General features: G+C 45.9%; 1 protein-coding gene, 2 non-coding genes and 1 pseudogene across 3 annotated transcripts in view; 3 read left to right on the top strand and 1 right to left on the bottom strand.

The window, feature by feature from the left end:
* LOC134983786 (zinc finger protein 850-like) overlaps positions 1–18,255 on the top strand; it is a 197,181-nt pseudogene that overhangs the window by 88,390 nt on the left and 90,536 nt on the right.
* Positions 1–18,255, bottom strand: part of LOC134983787 (zinc finger protein 585A-like) — a 197,291-nt gene that overhangs the window by 128,068 nt on the left and 50,968 nt on the right. Inside the window, exon 7 of the mRNA XM_063949422.1 lies at positions 16,264–17,152. Coding sequence (XP_063805492.1) covers positions 16,264–17,152 — 889 coding nt within the window. The remainder of the gene's footprint in view (positions 1–16,263; positions 17,153–18,255) is intronic.
* LOC134983798 (U5 spliceosomal RNA) lies at positions 1,964–2,080 on the top strand. Its single transcript, XR_010191683.1, has one exon. It is a non-coding gene; the product is annotated as a U5 spliceosomal RNA (small nuclear RNA).
* LOC134983801 (U5 spliceosomal RNA) lies at positions 3,628–3,742 on the top strand. Its single transcript, XR_010191684.1, has one exon. It is a non-coding gene; the product is annotated as a U5 spliceosomal RNA (small nuclear RNA).

Raw genomic sequence — 18,255 nt, 5'->3', positions numbered from 1 at the left:
GTGTACGACCTCAGTGTTTTTTCGGTGCTCACAGCACGAACAAGGCTTGTGGTATATCCACACTTGGATTTTTATTTTTAAATTTTTATTTTTAATTTTTACACTTAGCACATCCCTTCCCAGTTTCTGGAAAAACATGGGTCCGGGATAGTGCCGCTGCACGGGCAGCGAATGGCGTGTCGGTCCTCACAAAGAGCACCCTCACAGCCACAGGCGCTACAAGACAGCGCATGGCGTGTCGGTCCTCACAAAGAGCACCCTCACAGCCACAGGCAGACTGTCTCCTACTGCAACTGGACGGAGATTACAAGCCCCGTCACAGCCAGGAGGAGAGCTGAAAACTGGACGGTGCTTACAGTAAGAAGCCCCGTCACAGCCAGGATGGAAGCCCCGTCACAATCTGGACGGAGCTTACAGAAGTGCGACACTGCAAGGTATGGTGGGGGGGTCAGGGCGGTCAGCTCACGCTGCCGCCCTGCTGTGTGGGAAAGCATTTATTTTTACCGCTGCTTTGCCCGCCGCTTACAGAGACCCCGCTGAACGAGAGAGCGGCCGCACGTCACTCACAGACGCCGGCCGCTCGCCCAGCCAATGTACCAGTACTCTGCACTGTAACGAGCGGCCGCACGTCACTCAGACGCCGGCCGCTCTTCCAGCAGGAGTGATAACCGAGCGGCCGCACGTCACTCAGACGCCGGCCGCTCTCCCAGCACGGTAACCGAGCGGCCGCACGTCACTCAGACGCCGGCCGCTCTCCCAGCACGGTAACCGAGCGGCCGCACGTCACTCAGACGCCGGCCGCTCTCCCAGCACGGTAACCGAGCGGCCGCACGTCACTCAGACGCCGGCCGCTCTCCCAGCACGGTAACCGAGCGGCCGCACGTCACTCGAACGCCGGCCGCTCTCCCAGCACGGTAACCGAGCGGCCGCACGTCACTCAGACGCCGGCCGCTCTCCCAGCACGGTAACCGAGCGGCCGCACGTCACTCAGACGCCGGCCGCTCTCCCAGCCACTGTACGCGAGCGCCGCTCAAGCAGCCACTCTGCGTACCCGGGTCTAAAGCTCCGAGCGGCCGTACGTCACTAAAGACGCCGGCCGCTCTTCCAGCGCTGCACCCGGCCACTGCTGTATGAGGCGCCGCCCGTTCCTAGGGCTCCCCGGCGCAATATAGCAGCGCTCCCCGGGTTTCCCCAAGCTCCCTGCACTCGCTTCCGGCGCTGCACAGGGAGAAGCTACATCACAAGCAGCGCGGCTGCGGGGGGGGGTGACGGTGAGTAAAGCCCATAGCAGCAGCAAAGGCTGCATGGGTTAATACACTGCTCAGTTCTAAATAAGACACTGCTCAGTTCTAAATAAGACAGTTTTTAAACAAGTTATTTACCCATAGCAGCAGCAAAGGCTGCTTGGGAATAAGATATGTTGGATAATTCACTGCAGGCAGTGTTGAGAAAAGCCATAGCAGCAGAAGGCTGCATGGGGTAAGACTGCTTAGTGTTTAAACAGTTAATGAAAATAACTGGAAGGCTAACTAAAGTATAAGGCTGCATAATGTATTGTAAACTGCACGGAGTTTACTGTATAATAGACCTGTAACTGTAGAATAGGCTATTGAGCCTATATTTAAGGTATAATAGGCTATTAAGCCTATATATTAACGCTGCAGCAGGTAACCTGTCCTGTGATTTTCAGTGGAAGCATGGCATGACGGTCATTTTAATCATTGCTGTTCTTCCAGGTTATAATTCCAGACCCATACACCTATACTCCACAAGGAGGCGCAGGGGTGTTAGTAGGAATTTTTGGTTCAGGTTTTCACATAAGTTAGCCATGTAATCTGTATTTCTAATTAATTCTAGAACATTCCTGCCCTACATCTCTCAGCCACCAGAGGCGCAGGGAAGTTAGTAGGAATTTGGTTCGGGTTTCATATGCCCATGTGAACTACTTTTCACATAAAAGAAAATGTTTTGATTTCTCTTCATATCTAATAAATCTTTCGTTTGTTGCTAAAGATTTCCGTAGAGAGAAACAAGCTTGATAACATATATATATATATGACACATAATAACTTCATTAAGTCGTGCAAGTGTCTGTCTATTGCCTATTATTTTATGGTGTCTGTCTACATAGCGAGTAAGGCTATAGTGCAGACTAGAAATAATTTTAAAAATCCTATGTTAACATTGGCAATTCAAATTAAAAGAGCGGTAACATCGGAGTCTCGGAATGACTCCGCCAGCCCTAACAAAAGACAGTCTTCCAAAGGGCCAATTTTCCTTTGGGTACCAGAGTGTTTATTTAACTCGATTCTATGTCAAATTATAACTACGAGTGAAAAGGGTACATTAGACCAGCACTCAGATAGTGCGGGGGGGTTGTTAACAACCATACATAATCGTTTCCAAAAGGACGCGACCCGCCATTGCTAGATGATTTTTTGTCAAAAACCCAGGATACATTTGGGTCACTAGAATCTATGTATCAAACAATGACGATCACTGGTAAAAGAAGCCGCAGAGTATATCTGTAAAGCTTCTGCTAACGCCGGTTATTTTCATTGTCGCTAGTTAAGCGCGACAAGGCCAGAGCCTGGTTGCTCATAAATTTGAGTATATTTGTAACGGCGTTTTATCCCTTTATAAGGAACAGTCACGCCTTGTAACGACAGGACGTTACAGTCAGCAAGCCAGTGGTTTGATGACTTCTTTTACAATTGTGGAAGCGCGTCTTTACATGTTACATTTGCGAGGTTTCAGGACTTCAACTCATACAGGTCTCAGCTATTTACAGCTTAAAGGACAAAACTGCCTCTGTCAAACGGTTGGCAGGTTGTCATTTAGTCTTTGCTGGTTTATAAACCAGGCAGTAGTACGCCAACAGAGTCAGAGTTACTTATTCCCCTCTGTTTGAGCAAAACCAAACAGCTCCGTTGCAATATCAATCAGCAAGTCATTTACTACAGTTAGAAAATGGATTTTCTGCGGTTAGTATTGGCTTATTGGAGCCACACAATTGCAGAATTGCATTTGAATGCGTATTTACCCAGTCCGGTTTGTTCTTCACAGGTTCTAGCGGTTGCAGATCGCCACAACCATTAACCATTTCATGTCTACCGTTGTTTATCGCTTTGGGTATTTACCAAAGGGAGGTTGGGATGATAACTCATCTCACATAAGAACTCTGTCTCAACAAAGTTCCTTTAACTTGCGCTACTAAGGTATACTGCGGTAGCAGATCAAGTTCGAAAACAATCACATCTAATTCCGTCTAAACGATGTCAATGCTTAGGTAAGATGATAAATACGGCAAGACTTTTACCTACTACACCAGCAATAACAAATGTACGTCTAGTAATTAGTGCAAAACACGCACACTAGCGGTACATTGGTGTATTCACCTATTAAGAATAAAGATGTGTTTTCAATTTAGTTCGCCACCCTTCACTCGCGTTTCCCACAGAGGGAAAAGGGTGCATATACTCTGGACGACAGTCGCAGAGGGTCAGGATTTGTAGTTAAAATCAGCAACAAAGGTTCTAAAACACGACAGATTGCTGTCGATAAAGGTCCTAGAACTCTGTGCATTTTACAATGCAATACATGATTCGCTTCAGTCTGACCAGGTATATACTCTGGTTTCTCTTAAGAACGAATAAATCTTTCGCCTTTTACTAAATATTTCTGTAGAGAGGAATAACCGTGAGTTTCATGTAATTTTTTGATGCCTGCCTCACGCTGGGCTTAAGCAGTCAAACAAGGCAACGGCAGTTGCATACACAACAACCAGTAAGAACCAAGAAGCCGCATGGTAATGCAGCATGTGACTCAAATCCTCAATGGCTTAGAACACCATTATGTGAAAATGTCAAGAGATCATTACGTGAGTGGACATCTGTTAGACAGAGGATCTCACCCGTCAGGATTTGGATCCTGAAAACTGGACATTAAATCCAGAGGTGTTTCATATGGGAGTCCACAGAAGGGGGTTACCCTCAAGTATACATGATGGCATCTCGCCACAATTACAAAAGCTCAGTATGTGTACAAAACAGATCACAAGGGCAGTGGCGGTGGAGTCTCTCACATTCATGTGGTCATTCAGCATCGTGTATCTGGCTCCACCAGTTTCAGCTGCTCTCTCCGTTGTCAAAACGGCTCATAAGACAGTTTGTCACAGTCATACTGGTGGTAGCTCATGGGTTTCGGAGAAGTTGCTTCTCGAATGGTCAAGGAATACTTGCACACGATCTTGACCCGCTCATAATACGTCCAACCTGTTACATCAGGGAACGTTAGTTTACCCATAGTTACCTATGTACCTATTATCTATGTACCGCAGCTGCGGTTGACGGGAGGAGGGTGCAGACCGCCCTCTTAAGAAATTGAGCATTACAGTATCGGTTATACTAACCAGGTTACGAAATAGTAAGCCGTTTAAGGCAGCTAATTTTTACAAAATTTCGTGTGCTTACATAGGGTGTAAACCTCGGAAGTTTCCAACATCATCCTTCAAGTAACCCGTATTCTGTTAAACAGGGTGGGATGGAAAACTGCGTTGATCTGCACGAAGAGTGCAGGTATCTGTGTGGTAAACTTAATTTCAAAGACGTTTGCCTCTATTGGCGTCTGTACACATCTTTATACAAGGTGTCATCAAAGTTCACACTCTATTTATCCCACCTACAGCGCCAGGCGACTTGAAGTTGGGTTCAGATTTCTTACAGTTTTCATATTTTGAACCCTTTCAACAAATGGGAATTAAGTTTCTCACTTTGGAAAACAATTTTCTTATAGCCTTGGCTTCAGCAAGGGTTTTGTTTTCATATTTGGGTGCCTTGTATTCCAAGCCACCGTATTTGAGTTTTCTCATGACAAAGCAGATCTTCGGACGAATCACGCTTTCGTATTCTTCACATCAATATACCAATAGGGGTTCCTGTGTGGACAGCACATTCTAGAATTCTGAATGTGGTACACGCATTACGCGTTTATATATGTCCCGAACGTCAACAGTACGTGATATGCATACGTTGTTTGTTCTCTATGATACTGCCAACTGGGGTTAGCCAGTTTCTTAGCAGACATTATCCAGTTGGGTAATAATAATGACTACAAGTCAGGTTTACTTTAAGGCTAAGTTACAATCGCCTACGTCAGTAATAGCTCATCCCACAGGTTCTGTGGGAATGTCAGACCCAGTGGGTCGTGGAGTGTCTAAAACGCGGCTATATAGCCTTCATGTGCACCATGTTGGTGCACGTTTACACGTTATAAATGGTGGCGCCATCAGCATCTAGCTTTCGGCTGCCTACTGTTACAAGTATCAAACAGCTCTCCCGCCCACGAGGGAAGCTTTGGTACGTCCCAAGAGTACTCCAGTGACCCCTAGTGGATGATAAAGAAAATAGGATTTTGGTACTTACCAGGTAAATCCTTTTCTTTGAATCCATAGGGGGCACTGGACGCCCACCCAGAGCAGTTTTACCTGGGTTGTTTTAAGCTCAAGGGAGCTTAGGGTAACAAGTTTTACTTCATTGATATTAAGCTCAGAGGAGCTTATGGTAACACATTTTCACCGATTGGTTCAAATTTATAAAGTTCTATCGGTTATGGTGTCAACTGTTTAGTTGACAGTAAGGTTATGGGTCAACATTGTTGTTGTCCGTTATGTTATAGGTATTCTCCATTGTCAACCTCTCTATATCGTTCCTGTTCGCTCAGTAAAAAAACACTGAGGTCGTACACTGAGGTACTCGGGGATATGGAGGGGGGGGAGGGTCCTAAATTTAAATATTCAGTGCCCTTGTTCGGCTACGCCCGTCCATATCCCAAGAGTACTCCAGTGCCCCCTATGGATTCAAAGAAAAGGATTTACCTGGTAAGTACCAAAATCCTATTTTTTCTCATCTCTGTGTTTAAAATATAATGGTCATTGGCACTGTTTTCATGATATGTATTTTTTCCATTTTCTAGAATCTTGATATATGTATGCTAATTCTTGGTATCACTTTGAGAGGTTTGACATATGATCATTACCCTAATCAATCATAGCCAAAGAGCATAGCCCTATATACCATTGTGTCTTGACCACCCCGTGGTTCCATCAATACAGTAATCCTGTACTGGTCAAAGGGGAATGGGGGTATGACCATCTCATGTCTACAACCCTTCCATACACTCTTTACCGATAAGAGACCAGAACATTTTATTTATAAAGACACGTTCTAACTGGCAATTTATTGGACAGATTTCAGGGAAGAACCCTGCATCATAAAAATGTGAATTAAAAGTTATGTTTTAAATATTCCATTTCAATTATTATATCTAATCTACTTCTTACATAAGAGTGCGCCCACACAAGAGCCTTCTTTTTTCTTCCCATTTTTTTAAAGTTTGCATACTTTCTGGCTCTGAGTGCACCACCAACTAGGACAGCATAACATATATACGTATATATTTTTATATACCTTTTACCAAAAAGGGCTAATTTTGCCGCTTTTTTCTCCCTTATCTGTTAAGGGTAACATACTGTCCAATTTTGGTCTCTCTTTACTAATTCTACTATCATCCTTACCTAATAAAAATCCGGTGCCGGATCGCCCTTAGTTTCTGTACCTCCCCTAGCATAGCAAACTGGACAGCTGGTTCAGGTGTCACTGGCAGACTAGACCTCACCTGCAGCAGTGAATCCTTGGCCCTTATCAGCTCCTTGGTACCCTTGACACCAACATCTTCTTGGTACTGGCATTCGTTCACCAGTTCCTGATCTTCCATCTCTGGAAATGGAAAGCTTGGAAGCTGCACTTTTCCCAGGTCTATTGCTGTATCAAGCAGATCATGACTCTGGGTCTTGTCCTCTGTGTGTGGTACATTGAGCCCTCCCACCACATGTACCTTAGCTGACTGGTTAGTCCTTTGTAAAGGAATGCTGTAACTCAGCTGTTCCTGATATATTCCTTGCATAGGGTAGCACAGGGTAGCATTCACTGCACTTACCCACACTGTATGGTCCAGACTCCATGTACGCCTTTCTGGGGATAACTGCCTCCTGAAGTGATCCAACACACTTTGCTCCCTGGTCTGTTCACTCCACCTTAGAGTGGATTCCATCAGCCGACTGCTCGAGCTCTCCTTCCTCTGACCCAGTCGCTGGCTTGGCAAATCTCCTCCATGCAAAACTTCAGACACCAGGTTGCGTTGCTGGCCCATTTCCTGGAGCACATCCTGATTAGACAGGGGAGTCTGTAGAGTATTGGACATTGTAGGACTGTTGTCTAGTAATCCCAGGACCTCCTTTATTACCCGCATCCGATCCTCGGGTGTCGCGCCATCTCCCAGCGCTTCTAGACGGGCCTGTAATACCTCCGGTGTCCTTTCAAAAGTTTCTCCAACCTTCCCTTCTCCAAGGGCTTTCAGACGGGGTTGTACTAACCCTCGGGATCCCACCTCCGATCCTCCGCTCTCCCTGCGGTTACTGGCATCGAATGTCCCGGCTGTAGGTCTCTACCATTCCGTCACTTGTTCCTCATTGTCTGACTCCTCAGAGTCCTCCTCCTCATCACAAGGGTGTTCTTGATCCCATTTCAGCAATTTCACAATTAATGATTCCTTTACATCTGTTGCGGTCACCTTAATACCGCGTGCTCGACAGACCATATGCAGGAATCTCTTGTTGAGGTTTTTGTACACCTCTGTTTCTGCCTCCATACTGCTGACTTTACAAACGTACTGTGACATTTCTCGCAACAACTTTTCAGCAAGACACCTGGCTACTGTGTGCCAAACTGTTTACAAGGCTCTTAGGTGCCCTCCGCTGATACCTCTCGCAGCCTTACCCAGGGTAAACTAAGACTGAGTTGACCCCACTGCTTGCCACCAATTGTGAAGATACGGATTTTCAGATCACTCAGGTAAACAGTTTAGTAAAGTGGCAAATGCCCTTTGTTGTAAATATACACACACAGTACACAAAACAGTAACTATTACATGCCAGGATGGTATCCTACTTACTAAGTCCCCACAGTAGTTTAGAATTACAGTCTCCTGATGTCACATGCCAGCAGTAGTTCTGCGTCCCCTGGTCTGGGATACCAGCTCACACAGTGCCCTTTGCCACTGACAGCTTCGCAATGTCTAGTCAGTGTCTCCACTCCAGAGGTACATCCACTCTCTCTGTCCTTCTGTGTAGATCTCCCCCTCAGTGCACGTCCAGTAGCCTCTTGAATCCAGCAGATTCTATCAATGCTTCTAGGCTTCAGCACACTGGCAGCACTCTCTTACCAGTAGCTTTCAGAAGCCAAACACATCACTCCTCTCAGGCCAGGAACTTCCGTGCACTCCCTGTTTCCATAGCCTCTGTTATCCTCAAACCTTTGTCTGTCCTACCATAAGGTGACACCTTCTGGCTCTGTATTGGGTGGGTTACATTAAAGGGGCTGACTACAGAACACTTTCAGATAGACCTACTTTCACATGTCCAGGCATGTCCTCTAGCACACAATAGATGTTAACTAAATGAACCTTACTTAATCTGATTGTGTAGCCTGGAATCCATTGTGTGGGGAAGAATGAGGGAGGTGTATGGACTGACATCTGAGACTGGCTGTATCTCCAACACCAAACAAACAGGTTATCATAGCAGTCACATGGGACGGGGACGGGGACATTATTTTACAAACTATAACACAATAACCAATACATTCATATATATACATCTTCATATGAATTCTGTACATAACATCAGGCTAGACATATTATTCCCTGATAAACACAAACACATATAACAGAGGGATGATGTTTCACAATAATATGTGATGTCCATTTATACAGTTCTATTGTGAATCCAGGCAGCATGCTGTATAGGTGATAACCAAGTTCTGTCCTGTCTCTTTACACTAACGCACTGAATCCAGAAACAGTCTGGCAAAAAGTACTCCTCATGAGCCAGCTGGGGCTGCGTCCGTTACAGCTTCCACCAAGTAACCTGCAGAATCTTTTATGTGACCTAGAGTTAAGACCATTTCATCTTTATCAACTGTGTCTATATTTGCAAGCACGTTGTCTGACCATTTTTCCACAGTGTTACCGACCCATGCACAAGCAATCGTGGGTCTAAGTAACGTTCTGTTAGTCATATAAAGGGACTTTAACGCTGTTTCTAATTTACGGTCAGCAGGTTCTTTTAACGAAGCTGACCCTGGGGCAGGTAAAATAATTTTCTTAAACAGCCTAGAAATTGAAGTGTCTACCATGGGGGGTGATTCCCATCTGTTCCTGTCCTCTTCAGGGAAGGGATACGATAAACGTATCCTTCTAGGAATAATAAGATTTTAAACCTACCGGTAAATCTTTTTCACGTAGTCCGTAGAGGATGCTGGGGACTCCGTAAGGACCAAGGGGATAGACGGGCTCCGCAGGAAACATGGGCACTAAGAAAGACTTTAGACTATGGGTGTGCACTGGCTCCTCCCTCTATGCCCCTTCTCCAGACCTCAGTTAGAGAAACTGTGCCCAGAGAAGATGGACAGTACGAGGAAAGGATTTTAGCAATCCAAGTGCAAGATTCATACCAGCACACACCAAACACACCGTATAACTAGGAACACAAGAACCAGTCAACAGTATGAAACAACATAGCATCGGCACAAAACCGATGAAACCATAACATAACCCTTATGTAAGCAAAACTATATACAAGTCTCGCAGAAGTAGTCCGCACTTTGGACGGGCGCCCAGAATCCTCTACGGACTACATGAAAAAGGTAGATAGAGACTTAGTACTGTGTTACCCGTGCTCAGTAGAATGTGATACAGGGAGACTCACCTCGCTTCCAGGACTGAACAATACATTAGCAAACGCTGAGTGGATCCAGACGCTAATAGTGTACACACTCACCCCGTGAACCTACAGTGAACACAGACGCCTATGTTACGACTGGGTCTTTTTAGATACACAGCGTCTCAGGCGAAAGCGGGAAAATGGTTCATGGCGGGAGACTCGGATGAAACTGGTCATGAACCGGGGGGAGGGGTGAACAGGGGAGCATCTGACTCCCCACTGGTGACATCAATCCCATACTACCTCTGGAGCCTATGATCCTGAAGGCCTAGCGCTGGTGCACCCTAGGTGGCAGCAGCATCAGTGACTGTTTGGTAGTCTCCTCCAAAACAGTGCGGCTGTGTCCGTGTTCCCCCTCTAAGCAGAACCGATGCCTTACCTTCTCCCCATGCTCCGGCTACAGCCAGGTAAATTCTGCTGGACTTGCTAGTATATCCGATGCAGACTCCCGCCAAAACAGCACTGTACTCATGGGTAAGCGTGGTCACGACCCGGCGAGGAATTGTTGGAGCGACTCTTTCTAAGGTAGGTGTAAGATGCTTTTTAGAAAGATCACTCAAGAAAAATAGACTATAGAAATAAAATAAGAAAGCTTATAGCTGCTAAAAACCAGCAGCTCCCTGACCATGGTCTGGCTCCTGCTACACCAAACAAAAAACTGATTTGCCTGAGCCAGGAGGTGGGGACATATGGACGGGCCCACTGCATGCTGGGAGGCCAAAAGCTTTGACCGTTTGGTGCAAATCCACTGTCGCGTCATCATATCCCAATGTTATCCTGTGGATAACCTGTGGACCCTGCAGGAGAAAAAACTTGCAGCAGCTGGGATAGAGTTACATAAAATGAGGAGCTGGTGCAGCTGGTTAATAAGCTGGAGGAAATCACAGGAACTATACAGCAGCTGCAGCAAATAGAGTCAAAAGTTATCATAATGCTGCTTCCATTGACCTGTGTGAGGCTGGCCGGGATGCTGATGCAAAAGGAGATCCAAGCAGGTGGTGAAGGAAACCTGCAGAGTTCCAGCCTAGATGTGGAAAGCTGTGGAGAGGTGGCTCTCTAGGAGAAGGTAGATCTGATGGTAGGTGACAAAGTGCCAGATGTGGCAGCTTCCAAGTACACATTGTGGATCCGGTGGTGGCTGTGGTCTCTCAGGGTCCGGTCTAGGATTGGCCATCAACCATTGATGATCAGGAATCATTGATGGTCTACCTGATGATACCTAGTTTTACCATCAAAGGCAGAGAGAGCCAGGAAGTTACCCGCCATTGATAGTAGCTGTGACGATACAGAGTTCCAAATCACTCAGGCACAGTGGTAGATAAAAAAACAACGGTGGTTTATTGAACAGAATGGGCTATAAACAGCTCAGCACACCTCTGTAATCCAATTCCACATGACAATTCCCACCACAAACTCCTGACAGAACATCACTTCTTAATCAGAGAGCAAAGAATCTCTCCTTTCAACTCTCTGGTTAGCTCTACCAGTAGCTTCATATAGCAGGGGTGTGTGTGACATATTTGTCTAAGGATCTTACAGCATTGGAATACAATACATATTCTAATCAAGGTGATTACATCAGCCAGAGAGCAACCATGTCTGGTCAGCTCACTGTTGGACAATAGGGAGTAAACAAAAAGGGACAATGGTACCTTATATGACTCACCGTTTAAGTGTCCACTGTGGTGGTGGTAGTAAACAATAGAAAACCAGGTCTAACATGAATACATTATCTAAAGTTGTAACAGATAACGTAACACAATTGCATATATTAATATTAAGGTTGATTTAAACACAATATTGGGTGAGCAGTAATGGACATGTTATGGAGAATGAGGAAACAGATGAATTTAATGTATAGGGATATGGGGATAAAAAGTACATATTTGACATGAGAAATGAGGCATAGCTATATTGTCACAGACCTCTCATTTCCTCACAGTAGCCATGGGCCAGATGTTATTTCCCATCATTTACAGACTTCTGCCGCTGCACCGAGATGATAGGCTGTCAGCCAGTAGCCCTGCACCGCTCCGGCTCTTACATATAGTGTGCTGTTCCAGCTGGGAATGGGATGCCCCATCCACCTCACTGACGTGACAGGCTCAGCTGTCAGTCATGCAGCCACACTGCGCCCACTCTCTCCGTACTCATACATACATGCCTTTCTGGGAGTGTCTCATCCTGGTTGTCAGTGAGACAGTGTCTCTGGCATGTTACAATCCGGGTATCTGGACGCCATTACTTACCATTCAGATGTCTCCTGAGGCTGGCTCAGCGTTCCAGGGCCGGATCTCGCCTGCGTTGCTGATGTCCATACTGTACATCTCCCTCCTGTCACTCTAAAGCGATGTCACAAGCGGCTTCATGTTAAGTCTTAGAATGGCGTCTCCAGCCCTCCGTGGCCTCTGCCGCCGTTCCTGTGTTTCCAGTATACAGATTCATCAGTGTGGCGTCTCATGCCTGCCGCGGCCTCCGCTGTCATCCATGTGGTTCCAGTATGCAAGTTGTCGGTGTGGCGTCTCCTGCCCTCCTCGGCCTGCGCCGCCATTACTGCTGAATCTCCACATGGTTTCTCAAACTAGCTTTCCCTCCAAGTGCTAACATGGGCGCAGCCATGTTGGTTTCTATCATATGCCTCAGTTTCCACCAATCCGCTGCTCTACTGGAATCTGCATAATTGTTCAGCCAATGCCTGCCTTGCTGCAGGTATAAATATCCTGTGCCTGAACCAGGAGATCGTCAGTGCTTTGGTTGTCAAACCTTGTTTCCAGTCTCTCTCTCCTGTGGTTGTTTTTCCAGGTTTCCAGCTCCTGTCTCCAGCCTCCACTAAGAGACCCGCACCAGCCTACCACCTGCGGTGCAGCCTGACTCTGCAGTCCTCCGTGACTACTCCAGTTTCCAGCTACAGATCCATCTGCTTCCAGCAGAGATCAGCTTCTCTTAAAGTGCCGGTGCTTTTCCTGCAGATTTCCACAAACCACCGGTACCAGTATTTCATCGCTCCCAAGCTTCATACGATCATTTGGCTGGTACCATCCAGCATCCACTCCGTGTTAACACCTGACTGGTTCCAACTAGTACCCACAGCAGCTACTTCATCAACAGCGGACCAGCTTTCCAAGGAACATCAGCTGGTGTGTTCCTGGGCTATTCTCACTACTACAGTCGGGCCTGGTAAGGACTTTCCATCTCAAGGACAATAAGAACTGTACCTAATTCTACCAGAGCCCTGTGGCCATTGCCAACCCGTAGTACCCAGGAACTGTGATATACTTACTGTTGATTATAGTATTTATTTTACCACTGCTGTGACACATGGAGCTTGTTTAATAAATGATTATTGACTTTTACTTTGGTTGTCGTGGTCACGCCTTCGGGCAATCTTCCTGCGTGTAACTTACATGTCCAGGGGTCTGATTCAACCTCCCAGGTTCCACTACATCTCAGCCCCTACAACTGAGGCTTCCTCCCGTCAGCTCAGGCCCTCAGTTGTGACATGGCACAGCTGTGTAATCATGATGTGAGTGTGTATGCTTAGTGAGTACTGCAGTGTAGCAGTGTGGTGGGGAGAAGGGGGTTGCTACACCAATGAGTCAAGAAATGGAGTAGTTGGATGGGACTCACACAGCAGGTGGTGAAAAGCTTAAAAAGGAGTGGTTGGAAGGGGAAGGAACTGGTAGGTGTAGAAGGGATTAGTGAGGGTAAGGACTCTCAAGGAAGATTGGAGTGGGATCCCACAGGTACCAAAGTGGGTAAAGAGCAGCTTTTAGGAAGGAAATAGGTAAGACAGGCCCTGTGTTTGACCCTTCTTTACCTCATGCAGGGTCGATCTTTGGACTCTCCAGTTCCTCAGGGGGCTGTGGATCCTTTTTGCCCACTACCTGGCAGTTCTGTGGTCATCTCAGGCCATGAACCTCCCAGGTGCCAGGCCTCCAGATAAACATGAAATGGTCATGGAGATGGTCCTGGGCTCTGTGGAGTAGGTGGAAAAAGCAAAGGAAAGTTGTGACCCTTCTGAAGGGGCAATGGTGGACATTGTGAATGGTTAAGGGAAGGTTTTTGTGGGTGAAGAGGGAGTTATGCCATATATACCAGAAGCATTGGGTCCTCAGGAGGCAAACCAGGCCCTCATCCTTTGGAACTTTGGACTGCCTTGGTGTGTCCGAACCAGGACTGGAGAGTGACCTTTTACAAAGAACCTGAGGTGATAAAAACCATCGTGACCACTATCTACGCCCTCCACAGCAGGAGGATACCGCATTGCAGTGAGGAACCCCCCCAAAAAACCCTTGCTTGGGTTGAATCCAATTAAAGGATTACTTCAAGGGACTACACCTCCAGCGGCATTTTGTGGTAACAACCCCTGTGGGACTTCACCTTTGGTTTATTTCCATCCTTGTGTCACCAAATTTACACCAGTCCTCTATATTAGGAACGGACTACACCAGATAGGCAGTAGTTTCATTGAGTAATATTTTATGAATGGCCTGGAATATGTTATTTTTAAATGTTTTTAACCATATGGAATATTAAATTGTTATTAATTTTCACTCAAATCTTCAATACCATTATTATTATTTTTAATCATTCACAAACCATTTCACTAGCGCTGCTATTCCATTTATGTTTATAGCATTGGGTCCTCAGCCTATATGATGTGCCACCATTAATGTGGATTCTGTCTTGTCCGGCCAAGCTTGATTTACGGGCGTTGTAATTTTTATAAGCAGGATAAAGGCTGAGTTTTTTATTTCTGCAGTAGACTAGAATAAGCCCAGACAGTCCCACTTCCATGATACCACCTGAATGTGACGGTCAGTGACCACCGTGCCATCACTTACCTGTATGCTTACACGAAACAGAATGATGGAACACTTACACGGTTTCTTTACATCTTCTGGGGTCCACTCCGAGATTAGACATTATGGCGTAATTACTCAGACGGGAATATAAAACAGAATAAAAAATAAAAGCTTTAATGTAATAATTAGATGCAAACAAAAGCTTTTATTATGAAATACAGGGGAGTATCCGCACCATATAGATGTAACATACAACAAACCACCGCAGATGGAACCCGGGTGACTCTAATGCACATGATAATGTACAGGGTATATATGGACAGGATCTTGTATAAGAAAACACTCGACACTCCTGATCAAGATGAGTGTCAGCAACAAGTTAGGCAAACTAGAAGAAGTGAAAACACGTTCCAATGGCCGCCATATTGTCGTGCAGCAATACAGATTGTGGAAACTGGTATTAGACATTCACATTTACACAAAGCACAAGATACAAAATAAACAGCAGAAAAAAGACCTAAGCATTTGGGATGTATTATTTAGGAAGTAAATAGAGGTACATTAATGAAAAGCGTGAGTAACAGTCATCAGTCTGCTTGTGAAGGTCTCTAGAGTGGAGGCCTCTTGGACTGTGCAAGGCAGTGAGTTCCATGGTCAAAGCTAAACGTTCAACCCATAAATGAATGACAGGAGATTCTTGGTACTGCTGGTAACAGTCCATCTGTAGAAGCAAGCAAGCAGGGCAGTAAGGAGGCAGAAGCTGCTTCTAGTTCCTTGGACCATGTAATGTTGGGCTGGGAAGGTCAGTTAGCCAATTATGAAATAGATTTGTCATCTTAGAGGCAGCCGGTGAAGGGAATAGAGAATGGGTGTTAGGAGGCAGGAACGGGCTGGTTAGGTAACAGCTTGGCTGCTGCATTCTGTACTAGCTGCAAGCTCTGTAATTCTTTTGCTGGGTGACCCAGGTAGATGGCATTGCAGTAGTCTATGAACTTCTGAGGGAATCAAGTGCTTGATTCTGGCTATGGTCCACAGATGGAAGAATGAGGATTAGTATGTGGCAGATACCTGATGTCTGTGTCAGCCACATACCAGGACAACACAAAGATTCAGCACATGTTTAGTATTTTGCAATTCTGAACACCAAAGCATAAATCCAGATGGTTGGTAAAGCTGTAGTCTTGTCCTTTGTTCGGGAGCTTCTATTATGTTTCACAAAGACTGAGTCACAGCCAACTGGTATCATCCACCCCTGGCGCTCAGCTAGACAACCATTTAGGATTGGTATTAGGTTCTCAGTACATGGAGCAAAAAGCAGGTCATCTGCATAGCAGTGGTAGACCAGGCCAAGACGTCTGATTATATCACCCAGTGGTAGCATTTATATTGCATAAAGCATAGGAGATAGGATTCACCCTTGAGGAACATTGGACGGCAGTGATAATTATACTCCAGAAGATGTAAATGGTTCCGTACTTGGGTAATGTCTAATATGTTCAACAAGAGCAGATTTATTTCTCTCACAGCATGAAAATGGCTTCTCATCTGTGAAATCGCTGATGTTTAACAAGAACTGATGTCGATGAAAAACATTTCCCACACTCAGAACAGGAAAATGGCTTCTCACCTGTGTGACTTCTCTGATGTATAACAAGATCTGGTTTCGATGAATAACATTTCCCACACTCAGAACAGGAATACGGCTTCTCACCTGTGTGACTTCTCTGATGTATAACAAGAGCTGGTTTCCGTGCAAAACATTTCCTACACTCAGAACAGGAATATGGCTTCTCCCCTGTGTGACTTCTCTGATGACTAACAAGATGTGATTTCAATGAAAAACATTTCCCACACTCAGAACAGGAATATGGCTTCTCACCTGTGTGACTTCTCTGATGTGTAACAAGAGCTGATGTCTGTGCAAAACATTTCCCACACTCAGAACAGGAATACGGCTTCTCACCTGTGTGACTTCTCTGATGTGTAACAAGATCTGATTTATATGCGAAACATTTCCCACACTCAGAACATGAAAATGGCTTCTCACCTGTGTGACTTCTCTGATGTGTAACAAGAGCTGATTTCTGTGCAAAACATTTCCCACACTCAGAACAGGAATACGGCTTCTCACCTGTGTGACTTCTCTGATGTGTAACAAGATATGATTTATATGTAAAACATTTCCCACACTCAGAACATGGAAATGGCCTCTCACCTGCCTTAGCTGGCTGATGAGTAATACGGTTTGTGTTCTGTGTAAAACATGGTGCATCTATAGAACAAGGAAACACTGAATCTACTCTCAGAGCTGTAACAGATGCACCAATATCAGAGTGATCAGGAGAACATTTCCCAGGATCAGAGGGATCAGCTGATAGAGCTGGATGTATAATTGGGGTAATGGGGTTATCTCCTGGAGAATCCTGTCTACTGTCATTATCTTTTATGTCACAATCCGGGGATAACATTAGATGTCCTTCTGAGATATTCCTGCTTGTGTGTCCATCTCCTGGAAATAAAATACATTAATATATAAAATGAGTAGACAAGACTCAGGGTGTTACAGGATACAATATATAATTCTATAACTGGCATTTTTACCTGTAATCATTGCTTTTATGTTTATTAAAAAACAAAAAAAGCTAGGATGCTTAGACTGGAGCTTGATCAACACTGAATGCTCATGTGGGATTACTAGAGGGGACGTGGACGCTCCTGTGGGATCACTAGAGGTGACGTGGACGCTCACGTGGAATTACTAGAGGTTACACGGACGCTCACGTGGGATTACTAGAGGTGACACGGACGCTCACGTGGGATTACTAGAGGAGACAGGGACGCTCACGTGGGATTACTAGAGGAGACAGGGACGCTCACGTGGGATTACTAGAGGAGACAGGGACGCTCACGTGGGATTACTAGAGGTGACAGGGACGCTCACGTGGGATTACTAGAGGTGACAGGGACGCTCACGTGGGATTACTAGAGGTGACAAGGACGCTCACGTGGGATTACTAGAGGTGACACGGACGCTCCCGTGGGATCACTAGAGGTGACACGGACGCTCCCGTGGAATTACTAGAGGTGACGTGGACGCTCCCGTGGAATTACTAGAGGTGACACGGACGCTCCCGTGGAATTACTAGAGGTGACACGGGCGCTCCCGTGGAATTACTAGAGGTGACACGGGCGCTCCCGTGGAATTACTAGAGGTGACACGGGCGCTCCCGTGGAATTACTAGAGGTGACACGGGCGCTCCCGTGGAATTACTAGAGGTGACGTGGATGCTGACGTGGGATTACTAGAGGAGACATGGACGCTCACGTAGGATTACTAGAGGTGACACGGACGCTCACGTGGGATCACTAGAGGTGACACGGACGCTCATGTGGGATCACTAGAGGTGACACGGACGCTCATGTGGGATCACTAGAGGTGACATGGACGCTCATGTGGGGTTACTAGAGGTGACATGGACGCTCATGTGGGGTTACTAGAGTTGACATGGACGCTAACGTGGGATTACTAGAGGTGACATGGGCATTCATGTGGGATTACTAGAGGTGACATGGCCACTCATGTGGGATTAGTAGAGGTGACATGGACGCTCA

Source organism: Pseudophryne corroboree (assembly GCF_028390025.1).
Source record: "Pseudophryne corroboree isolate aPseCor3 chromosome 3 unlocalized genomic scaffold, aPseCor3.hap2 SUPER_3_unloc_24, whole genome shotgun sequence".
NCBI classification, from domain to species: Eukaryota; Metazoa; Chordata; class Amphibia; order Anura; family Myobatrachidae; genus Pseudophryne; species Pseudophryne corroboree.
This window is presented reverse-complemented; position numbering and strand designations above follow the sequence as displayed.